General features: G+C 34.5%; 1 protein-coding gene and 1 pseudogene across 4 annotated transcripts; one reads left to right on the top strand and one right to left on the bottom strand.

The window, feature by feature from the left end:
• Window positions 1–10,333: 10,333 nt before the first annotated feature.
• Window positions 10,334–17,847, top strand: LOC108339118 (protein LYK5-like; annotated as a pseudogene).
• Window positions 17,848–18,426: 579 nt separating this feature from the next.
• LOC108339574 (protein RICE SALT SENSITIVE 3) lies at window positions 18,427–21,775 on the bottom strand. Of its 4 annotated transcripts, XM_052878524.1 has the most exons (8): window positions 21,248–21,336; window positions 21,102–21,152; window positions 20,912–21,020; window positions 20,518–20,646; window positions 20,217–20,322; window positions 19,986–20,027; window positions 19,809–19,865; window positions 18,427–19,260 (listed from the first exon to the last, which is right to left on the bottom strand). In XM_052878524.1, exons 3-8 carry the CDS (start codon window positions 20,965–20,967, stop codon window positions 18,583–18,585), a joined length of 1,068 nt encoding a protein of 355 aa, XP_052734484.1. In that variant the 5' UTR covers window positions 20,968–21,020; window positions 21,102–21,152; window positions 21,248–21,336; the 3' UTR covers window positions 18,427–18,582. The 4 variants fall into 4 exon arrangements, with proteins under 4 accessions (XP_052734484.1, XP_017432209.1, XP_017432210.1 ...); XM_017576720.2 differs by lacking the exon at window positions 20,912–21,020 and having other exon boundaries at window positions 21,248–21,775; XM_017576721.2 differs by lacking the exons at window positions 20,912–21,020; window positions 21,248–21,336 and having other exon boundaries at window positions 20,507–20,680.
• Window positions 21,776–22,760: the final 985 nt, after the last annotated feature.

Here is a 22,760-nt window from a genome sequence, read left to right as displayed (position 1 = left end):
AATGTATGTTATTACCATTTCCTTCTCAAAAGGATCATTTGATTAGGAAGGAAGGGGATACACATGATGTTTCTTCGTCATCTTCAAGTGATTAGGGGTTGACCAAGTAGAGTTTGTTAATAGTCAACAATATACAATACTACAAATAAGGGTCTGATCGGAGATGAGACGCAAGATAAAGGTAAGAAAAAGGTCATGGAAGAGTGTAGTGTCCACACTGTCAAGGAAATCAATGTTAACACGACGATTGAATGGGACGAGCTGAACCTACTGGAAATTCAAAGGTATGATTGGGTCGCACATCAAGTTTGTAAGTATGCTACCCAATTTTAGTGGGCCAATGATTTGGTGGATTTGGTTGGTTAGACATAAATCTTGAGGGAAGACATTGATGACGATGTCATGCACCTCTGGGTGTGTGCAGGCAATAAATGGGTATGCCATGGTCAAGAGAACTCGAAGTTAGATTTTTTTTTTCTTTTATGTATTCCTGCTTCCCTAACTTGTTCATGCGCGTACCATTTAAGAAATTTCAGGTCGGGGTTTTGCAAAAGTTAAATGTTGCTCCACTCAGCTTCATCTGAACGCATGGGTGGTCATGCAAGCGTTTAGGATACTGTGCAAGACTTTAGGTTGAACCCCTACACCAAACGTGTTTATCTATCGTTACTATACTCGTCTAATGGCCTAGAAGTGAACCAAATAAGAACCTTTTCCATCTGTTTGCCGCTTCTTAAAAGTTGTTTTAAGTGGGTTTCTTCAAGATTGACATTATGACTAAGGGTCATAAGTGAAGTACCTGAAAAAGTCGTTGATTAAGCGATGAGTTCTTTTCTAGTGTTATTCAATGATTAAGAGATATTCGTTGTAGCGTTTGAATAAAACTTCCTTTTTACTAAAAGTCGTTTGATATAGAAAGTTTTATATTAAAGATAAAATTTCAACTGTAGGTATTGTAAGAGAAGATTTGAGAGAGAATAAAACAGTAAGTGCACAAATATTCCTATACTAGTTCACTTCAACTAAGATATATCCAATCTCCTCTTACCTTAGAGGGTTCTACTATAACTTCAACATAATTACAACTGAGTATTCTCACAATTGTTGGTATCCCTAGACAATCCTGGTATCCACCTAATTCGCTGCCTTGTTGAGTTTCACTCACTTCTGGTTGTGCAGTATTCTTCACCACTCTTGATATCCCTAGACGTTCCTAGTATCAACCTGATACACCGTTTAGTTGAGTTTCACCCACTCCTGATTTCCACTCAACAATCTTGGCATCAACCTTATACACTGCCTATTAATGATTAACTCAACGGAGTTAATCAACAAGTGTTTGAATTCGCTTCAGAATATGCAATCAATATGATTGCTTACAAGTGGTTAGACGATTACTCTCAAAGAGAGGATATATGTTCAAAACAATTCAGTCTACAGAATCACTAATTGTTTTTCTCGCTTTTCTCTCTACCCACAAATAGTAAGCTTATATTACAATGCAGCTTGAAAGTATTTCTTCTTTGCTTTACTCTCAACAATATTTGTTTTTCTCTTCGTAGGCTATTCTCTTCGTAGGCTATTCTCTTCGTAAGCTATTCTCTTCATTATTTCCTCAAATCATCTTCTATTTAAAGGCTTCTCAAAAGAATCCGTTAAACTGAGCTTTTGCCTTGATTCTTGTGTCTTCTTAGTCTTGTCATGTGAAGTAGTCGTTGGTTAAAGTCAACTTTTTAGAACATACTTTCTTTTTCAGTACTTTAATAGAAGTAGGTTGTACTATTTTTCTGGCATGACTTCTGATGGGGATAACATTCCATGAATGTCTTCTTTGTTTCTAATGTCCACTTTTGATATGTATCGGATGGAGCAGGTGGATGCGTTTACTAGATTATCTGCACAAAGTAGAATAGATATGCATGCATCAAATATGTATTTTCTTTTATCACTTTTGTTATTTTTGAACGTTATGCATTTAATGCTTGTTTGAAACAATAAAGTGCATTTTGCATTTTTTACCATTCAGGTAGCATTTTATCATTTAAGCTTTTTACTAAGATACCAAGTATTGATTGAGACTTCATCGTTGGACAAAGTGAATGGTTTAACTCATACTATCATCTAGTCTATTGTAAATGCTTTAAGAATTTTCTTTCTTCAGCTAGAGTGTTTAGGGAGTTTTCTTCTACATGTTTTTGAAATACTAATTAAGACTTTCAAATGGTTTACCAAAAACATTGTCTCGACACTTTTACATTCTTAGCTATTTGAGAGTTTGATTGATTACCGTTTGGTATAGTATAGCTTATGCGTTTAGCAAAATTCTCATTGATGCTTTAACTTAGTGAATTATTTAGTGTTGCATCTAGTGATAACCTATTCATATTTTCATTTCGTTTAATGTTGTTTTGTTAAACTTCAAAACATATAAGAGCATTTAGACATTTTAGTCTTATAGATGATTTTGTCTTAACAGTAAGTGGTTCTTCGATGAGGATGACCGACCAAAATTTCCCTTAGACCTGCAACCCTGCTCGGTCAAACCCCTAGGAAATAACTATGATGATGCCCGAGGAATGTTTCCTCCTTATAATTTTAGAAGACCTTCACCATAAACACCCGACAGGGAACTTCTAAAGTGTTACCGGACTCGCAATCTTTGCAGGGATGTTTATGGTGAGTGATCCTCCCCCGTTCGGTTTATCTATGGTCAATTTTTAACTTAACTAAATTTTTGTTTCTGTTATAGCTACAATGGCCTACACCAACCCTAAGAATCTTAACTTCTTCAAGAAGATTCTCGACAAGCATCTGATGGGTGCAAGCAGCTCCGGGACAACTCTTGGTACACAAGAGGGCCTTAACTAACAGAGGAAGGCGCATCGATCGGCGCTACAGTTGAGGCAACTACCTTTCTTGCCCCCATTCTCAACATTCCTCCACTCACCATCGTGGTCATTAGTCCCAACGACGCTCAAAGGAGGAAGGGCAAAAGGAAGCATGGTGAGTGGTCCACCTCTACCCGTTCCTCTAAATGCAATCGTCGAGGAGGAAACACATCAGTCCCATTGGTTGACAATGTTTTTGGGAGTGATCTACAGATGGGAGAGAAGGTCTTCGTCCATCTTAAGTATGATGAAAAGAATTTAATAAAAATACTTTTTGAGGTTGATGCACGAGCCGCCACAATGGAGTTCAACTTATGTACGGTTGCTTTATGATAGTGGACAACTCTTGGCACCAACCGATCAAAGATAGTTTGATTGTAGAAGAACCTGGCGGACTCTCAAGCGGATCTTGCAACAACTCTTAAGGCCAACATTGTCTTGATTACCCAACTAGAAAAAGTCAAGTTCACTCTAGCCAAGTGCCAAGATAAAGAGATGGACTTGGTTGTTAGGGTTGCTGCCTTGGTCGAAAAAGAAAAGAATCTACTCGTCAAGATTCACCGACTACAACAACATGTTGATGACCTTTTTTCGTCCCAACAAGTTGATCAAAAGGCCTTAGGGGATTGTGACAAAAAATGCTATCCCTTGGCCGCAAAACTTGATGAAACTATGTAGTAAGTCATGGAGCAACATGAAATTGGTTTCCAGAAGTTTAACTTCTAAATGGCCTTCCACAAGGGGAGGCTCATTCACATTTGGGATATCTCCAACGATGAAGATGTTTCTAAATACGTTGTGGAAGGCGAAGTGATCTATATCCAACTAGAGACCTCTAGCACTTTGGATTCTTAAGCCTAGTTTTCATTTTCTTTTTGTTAAGAGTTTATTTTCTTTATCTTTTGATGGCTCCACGGATCAATCTGATATAATCAGTGTAGATAGGCCTTTTGTAAGTTGATCATTATTAAATCGATCGCAACACTTGTACAACTCTTAAAGGAACTTGGAATACAAATTTACTTAGTTAATCTTCACAAACTTTTCCTTTTAATCCATTAGATTATGTCTGCCTCGATCGGTCTAAAATGAATTGTCCTTTTAATCCATTCTTGACTTAACTAATTTAATAGTGAGGATTCAACAAGGGTTCTTTTATAACTCACCCTTATTCGGTTTATTGAATGATGTTGTAGGAGATCGTTCGAACTCGTCCTTAGTCGACAAGGCGCTTGATAAGGGTTCATTGGATGAACTCTTTTTTAACCATTTTTAATGTTGAACATTCAGTAGGGGCTCGTTTAAAACTCTTTCATAACTTACCAATGATATTTACTAGATATGAGAAGAAAAAATGGAGACAAGTACTTATAATGAAACTTTTGATCTTATTAATTAAATCACTTTGTTATAACCTCATTTGCAAAAACCCTCCTTAGAAAAAAATTTCGATGGTAGGAAAGGGTATGTCCTCCAGTATTTACATTTACACTAGTTGAAATAAAATCTAAGGTGTGTGGCATTACAATTGTTGGGTATGGGATTCCATCCAAGTGTTCCAAGCAGTATGCCTCGTTACCTAAACTCTTGACCACTCTGAATGGTCTTTCCCTTGTGTTGACTTCTTTCGGGTATCCTTAGTTTTTCTCCACACTAAGTCTCACTCGATGAAGCTTCTCCATTTGACCTTACAATTATACTAGTGTGCTACCATTCACTTGCATCCCTTTACTTGCCTGCCACCTTCTACCTTCATTTGACTGTAGTGTTGAGCTCAATTTTCAATTGGCCGACATTAACATCCATATCCTAAATTTCCTCTTTGGCGAAGGTTCTCCTACTTCTACTAGGAGCATAATGCCAATATCGTAAGTCAAGTTGAACGAGCTTCTCATGTTGATCTATGTAGTGTACATGCCCAACACATCCTAAGGTAGCTTATCCACTCATGCTCCTTTGACCTCCCCTTTGAACTTGGAAACTATGATTCTATTCATGGTTTCGGCTTAGTCGTTCGTCTACAGATACTCTAAGAAGCTTGTAACATGTTTTATGTTCAACTCCTTGTAGAACTCCCCCAACTTTCTGTCTATGAATTGTTGATCGTTATTAGTGATAATCTTCTAAGGTCATCCGAATCGAAAGATTATGTTCTTTTAGACGAAGGGTTGTACTTGTTGAGTGGTTACAGTAGTTTAGGTTTCTACTCCCACCCACATGGTAAAGTAGTCTATTGCGATCAAGATGAATTTCTTCTGAGTTTGATCAACTAGTGGGTTGATAATATCTATTTTCTATTGCGTGAACGGTCATGGGAAGACAATGTTGTGCAACTCTGAAGAGGGTGTCTTAATATCATTGTCATGCTATTGACACTATTGCATTTTTCAATGCACCTCTTATAATCGGCTTCGATTGTTGGTTAAAAGCATCTCACTCACAAAACCCACGCCTTTATTGTCTATCGACCGATATGCATATCAAAAATGTTATTGTGTAGTTCATCCATCACATACTAATATTCTTCCTCGTACAAGAAGGAAGTTGAGAATCCTCTTTTAAAAAGGTCGTCACGGATCAAAATAAATTGAGCGATTCATTTAGCATGCATTAGTTTAATTGACAGGTCATCTTCATGAGGGCTCAAACTTCCAACCTTCAGTCTCCCTGATCGGTTATAGAGGTAACTTACTTCTCAACCGTAGGCTTCAGCACTTGTCTTATCACAATTTTTTGTTGTCCCTTTTCTCTTCCTTCTACTAGCTTTGACAGTAAATAAACTCGAGCATTGTCAGCTAGAAAAATGTGTTCAATGGTAATATCTTCAAAGTCTTTCATTATCGGAAGCATATATGTACACAAGATGCTTTATGTCTATTGTTGACAGATGAAATATTTGTGCCCGTCGTCATTAGACAAAGCGTTATATTTGTAACGATTTGATACAACGCAAGTGGGAGGGAGGTGCGGCACAAGATAAATGGGAAGGAAAACTGGGGTTAGAGTTTTTCATTGTTGACTCAAGGTAGAATAAACATTGCGGTGAAGGAAGTAGCAGCCCATAAAAACAACCTACGGATCCACAAACTATTAAATGAACTTTCGTTTTAACAAAAATGTTTTAATTTGTTATTTTAATTTTGAATGACAAAGTTATCACATTTTTCATTATATTTTACAGTTTTGTAGATAAAAATACATTTATATAATTAGAAGTTAAAAAAATAAACTAAATATGCCTGGCCGACTAGTGATCCTACTGAGTATTCACATTAATTATTTGGTTTGTTTTATATAACTTCAATATCAAATAATGAGAGAAATATGTAAATAAAAGTAAAAATATTTTTCTTATGAATTTAAAAGAATCTCTAAGCAAATTAAAAATAAAATAAAATTGTTCAGTTCCATTATCCTAAATAACATGTATTTCCATAAATAACATCTTTTATAAGTTTTAAACTCTTACCTCCATTATATTTCTAATATAGCCACAATCAATCCTTCTATTCTATTTTAAAAAAAATAATATCGACTAAAATTAAATAAAAATTGTGAAAATTAAAGTTATAAATTATAAAAATAAAAAATATAAACAAGTAATTAAAAAATATTTTTTATCAATAAAACAAGAAAATGAGTGTCAAACTGTTAAAAATATAAAAATATAATGGAGACAAATATTTTTTATTAACAAAGAGGAAGGTAAATACCTAATTAAAGTTAATAAAAAAATTGAGTATCATTTTATTTAAAAGGTTTCGGTAGGTCCTTTTTTTTGTGCATAATCTCAAATAGATCTCCTATTTATTTGGTGTGTCAATTGAGTCATTATTTTTTAAAACTTGAAACAAATAAAGGTTTGCCGTCAAATTGGACAAACGTCATTAAGGAGGGTCTTACGTGGTATGCTGATAATATATTTTTAATTGACGTGGCATTAAAAACTTGTTTTGTGTATTTTTTTAATTTATGAATTAAAAGCTGCATGTCAAATTTGGGAAAACTAATTACATTAAGGACAAACTTAACAAAAGAAATAAAAGTAAGGGCAGCCCATTTCTCTTTCGAAATCGATAACAGATTCAAAGGTGAGTTTTAGGGTTCATGGGAGAAAACAAAAGTGCAATCTTCTTCGATTAGAAGCGCGACGGATAATGAAATGCAGAATTCGCATTCTTGTTCTTCTTCGACATGCAATGGCGGCGGAATGGAAATCCTAATGTCGTTTTTTGTGGTGTGTCACCCCTCTGCTTGTGTGGAGAAAAAACAGTCGTCAGAACAGCTCGAACTGCTAAGAATATAGGGAAGCAATTTTGGGGGTGCCCTAAGTACAAGGTAAAAGAATGTGGATGAGTAGTTATTGTTGTTACTAGAAATTTGTTGTAATTGATTTTTTTGTTTTACAGAATGGACATGAAAATGGTGGTTGCAATTTCTTCAAATGGTGTTGTGATGATGGTATTGAAAAAAGCTATACGAATCTGAAGTGGGAAGAAAAGCATGAGTATTTGTCAAAGACAGAAGAAATGGGAGATGTAACGAAGATGATGATTGATTTGTAAAAATTTGTTAAGGTTGTGGAAAAATGGATAAAGTTGTTTGTTGATAGGGGAACACTGTGATAGTTGAACCCAGTCCCTGTGACAATGGTTTTTGATGATGACAACACATTGATAATCAAAACACATGAATATGTATTGTGGTATATGTCATATGTTGTATGTGTTTATGATTATTGTGAAATATGCACTTATTGTGATTGTCATAAGTGTTGAACATATAATATGTTGATTGTTGCATACTGCGTTAGTAAAGAGATCATATCTGTGTATGCATACTGTATGTTTTGGTGATAAGGAAATCATGTGCACAAAAGCATATCTGAATGACTAAATCGATTACAGAGGTGTGATAATCAATTCAGGTCATCAGACAACTTGAGTTTTTAAACTGAGGCAAAACAACTTGTTTTGAATCGATTACAATAATTAGGGAATCGATTAAAACACGTGTGTTTGCATATATCTTTTTCAAATGTGTTGTGTTGTGAATTAGAAAGAAAAAGTTTTCAAAAAAATGCTAAGTGTTGAAGCTTAATCAATTACATGGATTATGTATTCAATTAAGTCTGTTATTGATTTGAAAATTGTTTCATGCTTGTCATAATTGTTTCAATGGTCATATTTTTAAATGTGTTGACTAAGCATTAAATGGAAATCGATTGCATTAATTGCGTATTAAGTTAAGGAGCTTAATTGGTTATAAATCTGTTACAAGAATTTAATGTAACCTATTAGATTAAAAGAGTAATCAATAAAATTACGTCTGAATTGACTAAAACTATATATAGACGCATTGATTCGATTTCTGTAAGAAAAATTGAGATTAACATTTTCATATCTGATTTAGATTGTGCTAACAAGTTTTACAGAAGTGATCAAACGCTCCAAGAAACAAGAAATTGAAGTGGTGGACTATTCTCTAAGATTTCTTGAGAGACAAGCTCGACTGATTTGAAGAATCTGATCTTTCTGCACAGTTGAGGTGCTTGTTGTGTGATCAGGAGAAGTTTTGCAATCCGTGTGTTGTTGTTTCCCTGTGCGTGTTGCCAGGAAGAAGAACGAGGAGTTCTTGTACTTTGAGAGGATTCTCAAAGGGGTGACTGCAGGAGAGAGGATTGTTCTTGCTGCAGGGTTTTTGTATTTGGCTATATTATATTAGTGAGTTAGAGAGGTGTAAAAACTCAGATCTCTATAGTGCAAATTGGCTTTCAATCTCAGGTTGATTGAAAGGACATTGGATGTAGGCATTGAGGCCGAACCAGTATAAAACTCAGAGTTTGATTTTTCTTCTCCCTATCTCTCTGCATTAATCGATTACATATTGTCATCATTCGAATACGCATACTATTATATTGCATACACATTGCTTGCTGTTCAAGAAAGGTTTAAAGATTCATCTTATTTGCAAAAAAGGATTTGAAAAGCGAGTATTTTTAAAAAACACCAATTCACCCCCCCTCTTGGTGTTGAGAAACAAAGCTCATCATTTCTAACATTGTTGATAGGGGTGGTTTGTTTTATTTGTCTGCTTAATATTGTTGTAATTTCAATATGAATGACAAATCCATAATGTAGCATGTTTTTTCGTTTTGATAGGATCCAATAGATGATGTTAATGTGAGTTTGTGAATGAAAACTGAAATAGCAATGTATTTGACTATCTTGAATTAATGAAGTTGTGTTATATTCAGTGTAGTGTTTGGCTCTGTTGGTAGTTGTTTCAGGGTCGAGAAACATATGGAGATTGTCCAGAGGTACAACGTTTGACAAGATATAAGACTTCCTAAGAGTTTTTTCAATTGATTTTGGTCGAACTCCTGTTGTAGAACTCAAGTTTAACATTTCTTTAGATTCCTCAAGATGATCCATTTTTTTAAAATTATAACACCTGGATCTTAGTAAGTTATCAAGAATCCCTTCAGAAGCTTTATATACGAAAAAAAAAATTGAACATACATTAGTTGGGAAGCATTCAGAATTACAAAAAGAAAACTGACCTGGGAAATTTTTATAATCTTACTAAAAAGCTCGTCAAAAAGCTCATATATACTTTATGGTGCAAACTTTATTTTGAAAGGAATCATTTAGTAGTATTTAGAAACCACCCACAACAATGTTATGGCAAACTGGTAAAAAATGTGCCAAGCACGTTAACCATAGAAGCAGGTTATCTAGGAGTTTCCACTTTCCATGAATGATAGTAGTGGTATAACACTGATTTACAGGAAAAAAACTCAATTAATAAGAGGTAGATTTGGAACCAAAATTTATGATTTATAAATTGGTAACACCGATTCCTTTAAAATAGAAGAAAAACAATTTAGCAAGATTGGATACCTCATGTCTACTGGATCCAATCAGTTCAAAGGTTTCTAAATCCCAAAATTTCATTGTTTTGTCTGCCGAACCTGTAAATAAAATTATGAACTCTTAATTTTTTTCCCAACTTTATGACTTCAATGAATAGTTCATCACAGAGTCTTTCATCCATTGTAGTCCAAGAGTTTTTCATGACAACTTTTACAACATATAAAATACCTAACCAACTTGGTGCAATAACACATGTTTAAAATATCTAAAGGCTTAAATGCTTACTTGGTCTCTATGTTAAGTGATTCTTTTCATTTTAATACCCGGTTTTAGAAGTGCATAGATTGGGTCCCAAAATCGTAAAAGTTGTATGAATGAAATCCTATCCGTTAAGTTGGCAGCAACGACGTTAACTTCAAGCTGATGTGGTGACTTTTTCTCTCTCTTCCATATTAATGGTTTCCAATTTATTTATTTTTTCCTTTTTCTAACAATCAAATCCCTTAAATTTTGTTGCTAATTCTCAACTGTTCCCGCCTTGCATTAACCCCTCAAGGCAAATAAGGGTTTATGCAGCTAAGGCATTTTGTTCCCTCCACTATCAACGCTTCCTACAGCAGTTCCACCAAGTATTGTCTCTCCTCCGACACCTCCATTGTCAGCCGCACCTCCCTCACCTCTCTCCATGACATTTTCTTCCAGCGCAAGTTCATCCGCAAACTCTAGACGAATCAGCTCCAGCAACTGATCTTCGTCGTCTACCGCAGCCACCACGTTAGCATCATCAAACTCCTCGACGCTTTCGTCTTTGGTGACCACATCTACCTCGTCTATGACTTCGTCAACGGCACCAACCTCTCCGATTGTCTCCGCAACAGGAACAACCCGAGCTTCACCGTTCTCTCCACATGGATGTCGCGAATGCAGGTCACCACGGATCTCACTCACGCACTCGATTACATTCACAACAAAATCGGTTTGAACACCAATTTCGTCCAACACCACATCAAATCCAGCAGCATAATCGTCATGGAACCTTCTTTTAACGCTAGAGTTTGCCATTTTGGCACCGCGTAGCTCTGTGACGAAATCAACCTCGAAAACGAACAATTAGGCGAAATCTGTGAGATAAGGGAGAAATTTCTGCCATCCCCAGCAAGATCCAGGAAATTCGAAGGTGTGCAGGGGTACATGGCACCAGAATTTCAAGTCTTCGGCGTTGCGACTCAGAGGTCTGATATATACGCTTTCGGAGTGGTGATTTTGGAGTTCCTGTTTGGGGAGGAGCCACTGAATTTTAAATATGACGAGAACACGCGCAAATTTTTGAGGACATCAGTGATCGAGACGGCGAGAGGCATGGTTGACGGTGGCGATGGTGGTGTGTAGGGGAAGCTAAGGAAGTGGGTTGATCAGAGATTGAAAGATTCGTTTCCCGTGAACGTAGTGGAGAAGCTGACACGTGTGGCACTTGAGTGGATTTGACTGTTAGAAAAAAGAAAAAAAAAAGAAATTGGAAACCATTAATATGGAAGAGAGAGAAAGTTAGACAATAGAGGAGAGAAGAGAAAAAGTACGCCACATCAACACAGAGTTAACGTCATTGCTGCCAACTTAACAAATATGACTTCATTCATACAATTTTTACAACTTTGGGACCCAATGTATGCACTTTTAAAACCGGGTACTAAACTGGAAAAAAAAAACACTTGACATAGGGACCAAGTAAGCATTTAAGCCATATCTAAAATATCATCACAGCTTTTACAAGATGACAGATTTTGGGGAACCATTTAACACAGTAATTCAACATTTATTCAACATTTAATTGGCTTATGATATTTCATAGTAGTAATATGTTATTGCTATATAAGTCTTAAAAGCAGTTGTAGTGAAATAGTACATACATCCAAAACCATAAACATTGTTCCTTACAAGTGAACTATTACATAAAAATCTCCTTAAACTTGGCATCATCATTCATAGACAATTCTATAATTGAGCTTCACGGTCATGACAAACTTCAGATAATTATGATGATGGCATGAGTGGTTGTGTTGATGGGATGATTGGTTCTGATGAAGGAGTAGGTTGTTGGATAGCTTCATGGGTAGGTTGTTTGGTTGCTTTGGGGCAACAACTTCTGTTGTGCCCAACCTCCCTACATAGCCCGCATCTCTTGTGCAAACCAGCTTTGTTGAGTCGAGAATCATCCTTTCTAATATCCTATGTTCTAGTCTTCTTTTCTTTTTTGGTCTTCCTGGCAATATTTTTTTCCTAGGAGGCATGACATCTGGATATGGTGTTAGCTCCCACATGTTGTTGCCGTTAATGGGGTATACGATTGATGCGTATGTTTTTTCATAGATGGACTTCATAAAGCAAGCTGGAATGAACTGCTCTTCATCGATAGTTCATCACAGTGTCTCACACAAAATCTCTGGTCAACACTAAGAAGTAGTTCTTGTATGGTTGGTAGTAGACCCCATGGTTTTAAAATAATAGACCGTAGTTAGGAGCATATTAAAAATCAGGAAGTAGTTCTTGTGTAACTAATCAATGACTGTAGGAAATTACCAAATTAAAAATCATTATTATCTTTTGTTGGTCTGACACAAAAATTATTGATGAACAAACTTCTTCACCACCAAGGTCATCAATCAATAGATTCAAAAACCACGACCACAACTCTTTGTTTTCCACTTCTACCACCGCATATGCAATAGGCAACATTTGATTATTTGCATCTCTCCCAACAACTATTAATAGCTCACCACCATACTTTCCTTTCAAAAAGGCTCAATCTAATCCAATTATTGGCCTACAAGAGACAAAATTGTCTTTGCATGCCTTTAGACAAGAGTAAAATCTCTTGAAAATTACTTCACCTTCATTATCCTCAACATGAACCTTAACTATAGATCCTGGATTTCTTCCCAACAACTCATGTGCATAATCATATATCCTCTTATATTGTTCCTTAAAGGACCCATCAATGTGATCAGAAGCAATATCTTTGGCTCTATAAGCCATACACCTAGATATATCTATGTTCCACTTCCTTTGAACTTTTTCACGAATATCTACACCCTTCACTTTAGAATTTTCCCTTATTGTTTTCTCCAACTTTTTGCAGGTATGGTTATCATTTATAGTTCTCAGCTGCCATGATTTCACAGCCTCCATATAAGCACAATATATGGTCCATGGGCATTCTCCTTTTGCACCCACGCACTTTAGCCTCAATCTTGTTTTGTCATTTTTTACAAACTTTATATTCCTCCCATTTTCCAAAGCATAACCTTTTACAACATCTAAAATATCTTGCTTTTCAGCAAAATAAGTCCCCACTTCCCGTGTAAAGTCTACCATACTCTTTGGCATACAAAACGTACCAAACCTCCCATAACCTTCATTGTCATTAACCTCTTCACCATTATCAGTTGCACTAAGTAATTCCTCAGATTTCCACTCCTCATCTGACAAACCTCTATCATCATCATCAATCTTGTTCTCTGAACTGTCTGAAAGACTTTCTACTTCTACTTCCACATTACCATATATATCACCATCTATATTACATTCAACACTCACATCAACCAGCCCCGCTAAGCACTCACTATTTCCATGTACACCACCTTCCTCAGTAGATGAACTCCAACTACAAAGATCAACTTCCTCCTCCACAACTCCTTCACACACATGCAACTATTGCTCTTCGCCATCATCACCATCACCTTCAACTTCAACTTCAACACCATGAACATCTTCTTCACCCTTATGCACCTCTTGTATGTCACCATCACCTTTACCCTCTACTTCAACACCATCACCATCTTCTTCACCCTCATGCACCTCTTGTGCGTCACCATCACCTTCACCCTCTACTTCAACACCATCACCATCTTCTTCACCCTCATGCAGCTCTTTTTGTACTTCACCATGACCTTCAACTTGTCTATCATCATTAGTAATATATTGAAGCATATATATCACTTCGGGCTTAGAAACAACATGTACAACGTATAAATGGACCTCACCCTTAAGCCTAGCTAAGTTAGCCATATGCATGGCACTAGTGTCATCAATCAATTGTTTCAACCTATTTTCAAACACTAAACCCCCTCCGACAGAGTACCATAAATCTTTAAAATTATCATATACAAAACCTTTCACTACACTAACAACCACAAAATAACTCCACATATCAAGGTCAAAGGACAAAGTCGTGGTCTCCCCTTCATACTTCAGGGTACCATCATTAATGAACTTAACTCCATGGTGGAAAACACAATCAATAACGTCGTCCATTATGCACAACACAATATAAATATATCTACACACACCATTATGCAAACATATAACGACAAAAAAAATATATATTAAAACAATAACAAAATGCACTCACACACAGACTGTCAAATAACTTTAAGCATACGTGGGGGACCACAAGATGGCAATCAACAACGTAGACCAAACCATTGAAACCATGGGGGACCACCACCCAATAATGTAGTTTCCCAACTATAAAAACAAAGTCAATAAAGCACAAACATTAACCTTCGTTCAAATTCACCTTCACTCACCACGTGCTTCAGCCTCGCGCTTCCAACAACACAAGGTCCCACACCTCACCTCGTGCTTCACCTTCTTCCAAACATCGTGCACACACCCTTCTTTGAAAACGATGTTTCAGACCCACGAACCCTCAAGCTTCCTATTTAAAAATATACATGTATATGCATTTTGAAACTAAAAATTGAGTGCAATTTAACATTAAAGTAAACAAACTTTTCCCATAAAATAAAATTTTTGAAGAAACTATAAGATCATCAATAAACTAATATACACCTAAGTAACTTTGAGAATTAAGTATTTCTTGTTAAGACAAGATTGTTTAAGTAAACATTAATGTTTAAATCAAGTAAAATGTCAAGGACAAGTTCAGCAAACGCTGTAAGCATAAACAATATCCTAAATGCTAAACATTTCTCTAAGATATGTTAAAATAAAATCGTTTATAAGATTGAACTATCTAAACACTCTCATATATTTTGAAGTTTAACAAACAACATTAAACGAAATGAGAATATGACAGTGATATTGTTAGAATAACAATACAACTAAGATTTAATCATTCAGATAGTTCCTATTTTCGGTTACTTTTCTCAAATAGGTCCCTCACTTTTTTTTGTCTCAATTGGGTTCTTAATTTTGAAAATTAGAGCAATTAGATCCTTGCTATTAGTTCCATACTAACACCGTTAAAGAGGTGTTACGTATCAACTCGTGGTTTTTTTGAATTTTTTAAATATTTTTTTAATTATTTTTATTTTATTTTTTTTAAAATAATTTTTTTTGCTATGTGTCAACCTGACATTCCTTACAATGATAGTGTGATGTGACACTATCAATGTCACGTGTAATTGTTAGGCCACATGTCATTGCATTTGTCTCAATTTGGTTCCTGTATTTTTATTTTGTTACAATTTGGTTCCTGTATTTTTATTTCTTTTCAATTTGATCTTTGTATAAATGATTAAAAGATTAAAATAAATATAATTTTTTTCTTGAGAAAGTTGATGCATGAATAATTTTAGAAGATTTAACTAAATGTAATAACGGTATGTACATTTTCTAAATTCTTATATTTAAATTTGTTTTTGTTAAGTCAAATTTTAGTAATGATGTATTCCAAGTCTTAATGTTTAACTCGAGAAACTTTCTATGAATTGTTGAGGAAATATTGAGAGTATTTTTGTGTAGATCACGTTCACAAAAATATTTATTATTAAAATATTAATTTTTATAGTTTATTCATTCATATTATTTAGGTTAAATGATTTATTTTGTTGTTTAATTTTGTAGAAAAATTTTAAATGAGTTTATTTATTTTTATTTGTCTTAATTTAGCTTTTGTTTTGAAAAGTTTAATGCAATTAAGTTATATTTGTTAGTACTACATAAATAAAAATGTGTCATTAGTTCCTAATTTTTTTATTTTTCTAATAAGAAAATATCAATTTATATAAAAAAAATTGTAAAGATTTATATACAAATTAAATTTTTATTTGGATTTGGAAAGGAACAAAACTTTTTAATTTTTAAAATATTTTGACTAAATTAAGACAATAAAAATACAAGAACCAAATTGACACAAAATAAAATTATGGGGACCAAATTGAGAGAAATACAATAACACGTGGCACTATTAGTGTCACGTCACACTATTATTGTCACGTCACACTATCATTGCCATCTGGCACTATGTCAGCTTGACACGTGCCAAAAAAAATTCAAAAAAATAAGAAAAATAATTAAAAAAATATTTAAAAGATTCAAAAAAACCACGAGCTGACACGTGGCATCCATTTTAACAGTATTATTACGAAACTAGCGGCAATGACCTAATTACTTCAATTTTTGAATAGAATAGAGAAAACTTTAAAGAAGGTTTACATAGGTTAGACAATACCATGTGTCGAACGATCTACTTTATCCAACGATCAAGTTTTCATCAACTGCTTGGTATCTTCGTAAAGAGCTTGAACGATCAAATCTTACTTGAACGGTAGAAAATGTAAAAAGTACTTTGTTATTTTGAACAAGCATTAAATGTCATTAAATGTTCAATGTTTAAAAATACCAAAAGTGATAAGAGAAATGACATATTTGTTGCATGCATATCCACCCTACTTTGTGTAGATTGCTTATTATATGCATCCACCTGCTCTAACCTATACAAATCATAAGTGAACGTTACAAACAAAGAAGATATTCACGAAATGCTTCCTTCATCAAAATTCGTGCCAGAATAATTGTGCTGCCTACTTTTGTCATGACAAGTTGACTTTAACCAATGATTGATACATACGACAAGACTAAGAAGACTCAATATCAAAGAAAAGCTTTGTCTAACAGATATATTTTTTAGAAGCCTTTAAATAGAATATCATTCAAAAAGAAAATCAAGAGAATAACACATAAAAAGACAAGGCTCAAGCGAACAACGTCGAGAAAAAGCTCAAGAAGAGAAACACTTTCAAGCTTCATTGATATATAAGCTTACTACTATAAGGATAGAGAAAATAGAAAAATTTTGTGAGTCTGTTAGATTGAATTATATTGAACACATCCTCTTTGCGATAGTTATGGTCTAAAGATTGGTAACCAACCTTTTGATTGTAAATTCTGAAGAGAATTAAAATATTTTAGGTTTAACTTTGAGGAATTAAACGGTAGCTAGATGAGTGTATCTAGTGAAAACCAAGAGTGGGTGAAACTCTGACGTTTAACTTGGTGGAGTTAAACGGTAACTAGAAGAGATTGTCTAATGGAAACCAGGAGTGGGTGAAACTCAACTAGACAGTGTATCGGAAATGGTCCCGAGAAAGAGTTATTGATAAAGTTGAGGGTTATGAGGTCGTGAATCTCCACCAGAGCGTCTACGTCGATTGTCAAAGAGGTGTAGGCCCTGATGACTCTGTTGAAGCAGACAATGCCTAGTTAGGAGTAAGGTGAGATGTTGAGGATCCATAAGGAAATAACCTTCCATGTGAAGAGAGAACAGAGGGAGGGTTGACACATTTCAGAAAAAAGAAAAGTGATGTAACACACCGTTAGTCACCTAAGGACTAAATCTGAGTCTTTTTAAAAGGAGAATGATGAAAATGAATTAAAGTTTCGGAGAGAGATGAAAACCAAAATCGTTTGATAGTTTAAGGACCAAAAATATATTTAATCCTTTATTTTAAATTCAAATCCATAGTTTTGAATCTAAAGTCCAATCTATTTAATTGAATTTGGATTGGATATTTTTTCAAATTTTTGAAAATTCAAAATCTAATATGCATCTATGTCATCTCAAATTATAAAAAGTTAGGTCACCTCAAATCAGATTAAGGTAGAATTAAGTTAAACTCATGCAAGATCGAGATCGAGTCAATCTAGATCTAAGTCAAGTCATCTAAACTTGGATTCAACTTGAAAAGAGTTGGTCTTGATCCAAATTGAGATAAATCAATCTAGACCCAAATACAATCGAGTTTACCCGATCCACATCATTTAAGCCCAAGTTGAGTTGAGTCAACACAAGCTTAAGTCAAGCCGAATTGACATGGTCAAGTCAAGTTAAGACAAGCTCACATTCAATTGAGTTAGGATAAATTTAAGTTCATCCAATTTGAGATCGATCCACAAGTTGAATTCGGTTAGGATCAACTTGGGCCTTACCCCATCAAAACGCTTTGCTTCATTAAGACCAAGTCTAGCCCCATCGATCAAGATCAAGTTAAATTTAAGTCAATGCAAACCAAAGTCAAGCAAAGTCAATTAAATAGTAAATAAGTTAATTTATTAGTCAAACTATCAATAAAATAAAATTGTAAATACTAAAGATAAGCTTTTGTAACAATGGTATAAGAAATAATAGAAGATGATATAAAGGGATAAATATATTAGAAAGCAAACATAATTCATTAAAATTAAAAGTAAAATTGTTTTGAGTAAATTGGAATTGGATGCCTAGTTTTCTTTATTATACTAACTATCCAAAATCTATGTAAATTAAGTGGTACCTTAAAAAGACATTGTCATCATATGATACTTCTGGATAGGATATGTACGCAAGAAAACATGAAAACTTCCATATCTAACGAAACTAATAGAAAGAAATTGTCATTAATCAAGAAGTCTAACAGATAAGAAAAACACTGGATACAAAGTGAAGAAGCTTGAAACACGAAAATTAAGGAACACGATAACTATGCCTAAATACAACTTCTCATCTTCATTTCCCAAACACAACTTACCTTATTAACTCACTCCAAAAAGGTCTCCATGACATCCTGGTACATGCCACCTGAATTCCTATACTCCTCACTTGCTTGTTGATGATGGTGATCCATAGAAGTAGAGGATGAAGATGAAACCACTTTGGCAGGTAGAGTGAAGCACCTCTTGAACTTGTCCACTTTCCTTGTCCCTTCAGAGTGGCCATCCAAGCTCAAGAACTCATTCGGGTTTGCCACACTAGCATTCTGCACTACTGAGGTTGGATTTGCACTCTCTTGATTGAACAAGAGTTTAGCATCATCAGATCTTCCAGTGAGTACATTGAAGATCGATAATCCATTTGGCCACTTTATGTCATTCTCATGCTCCCTCATCATGTCTCCCATTCTCACATGCTCTGATGATGAATGAGGCATGAGGAACATTTGAGTTTCATCTTTGGCCTGTGGGAACCCCATTCTGGCTGCATGTTGAAAAGTTGGAGAGGGTAGCAATGAAGTAGCAGACCCAATTGGCCTCTGACCCCAGTTGAGGGTTGGAGGGGGTGGCCTGATTGGAAAGGTGGATGGTTTTGAAGGAAGGGAGGTAGAAGAGGAAGTGTTCCTAGTTGAAGAGAAGAGTTGTGAGAGGTAGAATCCTGATTGGTAGCCTAGAGATTCAAAAGTGTGTCTCATTCTTAGCACAAAATGAAGGTCTTCAGGAATCTGAGAATTGAATGAAAATATATCAAACATTTGATATTCTGGTTTCTGCATAGAGATTCATATACTGAATGAAGAGAAATGTTAGCAACACACCCTTTAACTCCTTTTGTTTTCAAAATAAGCTAGAACTTACGGGAACTGACAAAATTATGAGATCCATAGTTATCATGAGTCTCAACGAACTTCTGTTAATAAAGATTGCATTTTTAAATAGTGTTAATTAGGAGAAATTATTGTATAATCTAGGACCACCACATTTATAGTCACAATCAATCTCTATGTAACACCTTTGCAAGGTTTTCAAATTCTGAGAAAAAGCTAATAAAACTCATTTACATATCATGTGGAGATTGGCTAGGACTACAGACACATGATGGTCCCATACCATGATAATGTCTTGTTAGCCAGAGAGAGTGTTGATAACATTTCCCTCATAAATAGCAATACATATGAATGCAGTAAAAGTAATGGTGGTAAATTTTAAATTATAATAAGTAAAAATGAGTCCAAGTAAAGAAGAAAAAAAGAGTATACACAAATTTACTTACAATCTTGCAAGAACCAAGCTGCAGAAGGCCATGCCCAGCTTGAATCACAGCGATTGTCTGGCAAAGGGAGAAACACAAAAATAAAAGTAAATGACATGATTGAAAGTAAAGTACATCGAAAAAATAAAAGCTTTCAGAGAGCAATAATAGCATGGTGTAAATTCATTCAGTCCACACCTGAATGCCTGACTCAAACTGTTCTATCCATTCAGGAGGTAGCTGCAATAAATAACATCAAACAGAGGAAGTTGAGACAATCAATCACCAAATAGCTACACATAACAAATACAAAAGGCTAAATTTAATGCTAACTTTGTTGCTGTTGAAACATGGGAGTGAAGAACTATAGTTTAAGGGAAAGGAAAATCAAACTGCAAGATGAGAATGTGAGAGGGATCAAATGCATACAGCATCAAAGGAGCTTTGCCAGTAGTTGGTCATATTAGGCTCACACTCCGTAGGCTCTTTGAAGACCCATTTGTGGCACTTATCAGATGTAACCTTTCCCATCAACCTGTTCCCAAAACCAAACAACACCTAATCAGTAAAGTGCAGAGAGGAGTTGTTGTCATTGTGTTAATATTCTGTAACTTCCTACAACATGGCACTGAAATACACAACACTTAAAAGAAAAAATGAAACAGAAAATAGGTACAATGAAACTTAGGAACATAATAATAACATGAATAAACACCTACCCAGTACCCACCCTTCTCCATAATTATATAACTGAATCGACATTTTGCTGAAAGATTTCCTGATAGGATCCTCTCCATCAATCTCTTCCAAACAATCTGAAACCCTTCCTCGGCAAAACCCATCTTCCCACATCAACATCCTTCACCAAAATCAACAAACATCAAATCACCAACCTAGGCAATACCCAGAATCATAAATCAGTAAAAACACAATCTTTTCATAGGTTTTTGGATCCATACAAGATCATACGTTAAAATAATAACTAGTTGGCATGTTAGTCTAAAATTGATTGAGTTGAACTATTAACTTTAAGTAAGTAGCTTTGGTCTCGAATAACAGATTCTGCACTGACCTTTAATACAAACATACTTTTACAATAAAAATAAAAACTTCAAAGCACAAACCACGTGACTTCAAATTCAATTTTACAGAGGGGACCGAGGTCGATTTTCAGAATCATGAAGACCCATCTCAGATTTTCATCTGTTCACACTAAAAAGCCACTCTTTGATCCTGAGTTTACACAGAACTCGTTCAAGGTGAGCATTTCAAAGATGTATAATGGCTTTTACAGTTAAAGAAAGTCACACTCACAAGCTGCCGTTATCATCCCCAACCTTGCACCCATTGCCACCTCTCACTCTTCTGCAACAAAAATGGCGATGACCCATTTGAGAAAACACCTCAATAAACAGCATTCAAATAGAAGGAGAGAGAGAGAGAGAGATAGAGGGACATACGGTCGAGGACGAATGGTCCAGAAGACAGAGTAAGTCCAATCTGAGTTGAGACACACAGTTCTGAGGGCCTCGTGAAGGGCCATCATCCCAATAGCTTCTTTGCTCCTATCTGTTGCTGTTCCTGAGCCCACCATCTCTATCTCTCTCTTTCTCTCACCAAAAACTTTTATGTTCGCACACCTTCTTTCACTACACAGTTTCTGTATCCACTAGCACTGTCTGAAGCTCACTCTTTTTTCACTCTCTCGGCTATACCTCAGTGTCTGCTTTTTGTTTGTCCGAAACGAGGTTACTTTGGGAGGGAAAAGAGGGAGAGAGGAGAGTATCTTGCCATGAAAAACTGTGGGGACAGCTTTTAAGAGAGGAAAAAAAGGAGCATGCGATGGGGAAGGGGAAGAAAGAAGAGAGTTACTGGGTTTGGTTGAAAATTCACGGTTTTACCCTTTCTTTGTTTCTTTCTTTGGTTTTCTCTGCCACCAAAATTCTTTGTTCCGCGGGTGCAAAGTCTGCAAGAGTTGGTGACTTGGGGTTTTCTTCGGTTTTCTTCTGCTTCTGACTTTATTTTTGTACCTTTACCACTTGTCAAGGAGAGGGAATAACTTTTGCATGAAATTTCCATCCTTTATCAAATCCACCTGCTAAATTGAACAGCTTAGATTCATTATCTAAGAAAAATATTATCTAAGAAATTAATCAAATATGCTTTTTAATCACCTAAATTTTCATATATTTTGTTTTCAATCTTAAAAAATAATAAAATATAGTCTTATTAATTAAATTATGTTTATTTTTTTATGTTTCAAACATTTTTAATTTAATTATGTTAAAAAAATTATGTTTCAAACATATTTTATTTTATATTAGTGTTTGACATGTTTTAATTTAATTGTCACATATTTTGTTTAATTTATTGAATTAAAAAAATTATATTTATTTAATTTTTAAGTTTAGATAACTTAATATATCAAAATTTAGAATAAAACCAAATTTCAATTTTGTATTTAGAAATTAAAAATATATTTAATTTAAAAATAAAGGTTAAATAACTTTTTTCATTATTGTCGTAATTTTTTCAGTTTTGTTTTGTTGTTCTTAAATATTTTTAATTCCGTTCTACTTTTATAAAAATAAATTAATATTTTTTTTTATCAAATTAATAATGATTTAATAAAGATTAATATGTTTTCTGCATTTAAATTATTTTTAAAAATATAGTTTGATATTAAAATAAGTTATATGATTTTATCTACGAAAAACATCTTTTTTAATAAATTATGTTGAGTAATATTCGTTAGAAAAAATATTTTACATGAATTTCACAAAATATAAAAATAAAATAAATATATAATTTAATTTAGAAATGAAATATGATTTTAAAAAAAATTAAATACAAAAAATATTTATTTCAACTTAATATAATTATAAAACATAATATAAGTAATAAGTAATACATGATACGAGTAAAAAGTATCATGTGTCATTTGCAAATTAGACCCAAGGCATTTTTCATTCG

The sequence above is a fragment of the Vigna angularis genome, chromosome 5 (genome assembly GCF_016808095.1).
Source record: "Vigna angularis cultivar LongXiaoDou No.4 chromosome 5, ASM1680809v1, whole genome shotgun sequence".
NCBI classification, from domain to species: Eukaryota; Viridiplantae; Streptophyta; class Magnoliopsida; order Fabales; family Fabaceae; genus Vigna; species Vigna angularis.
Note: the sequence above shows the minus strand (reverse complement) of the source record. Positions and strands in the feature narration are given on the sequence as shown.

Coding starts and splice junctions, on each gene's coding strand:
- LOC108339574 (XM_017576720.2), bottom strand. CDS start 21,381: ATGGTGGGCTCAGGAACAGCAACAGATAGGAGCAAAGAAGCTATTGGG. Junction 21,153..21,247: donor TGGACCATTCGTCCTCGACC/GTATGTCCCTCT, acceptor TTTTTGTTGCAG/AAGAGTGAGAGGTGGCAATG. Junction 20,028..20,216: donor GGCAAAGCTCCTTTGATGCT/GTATGCATTTGA, acceptor TATTTATTGCAG/CTACCTCCTGAATGGATAGA.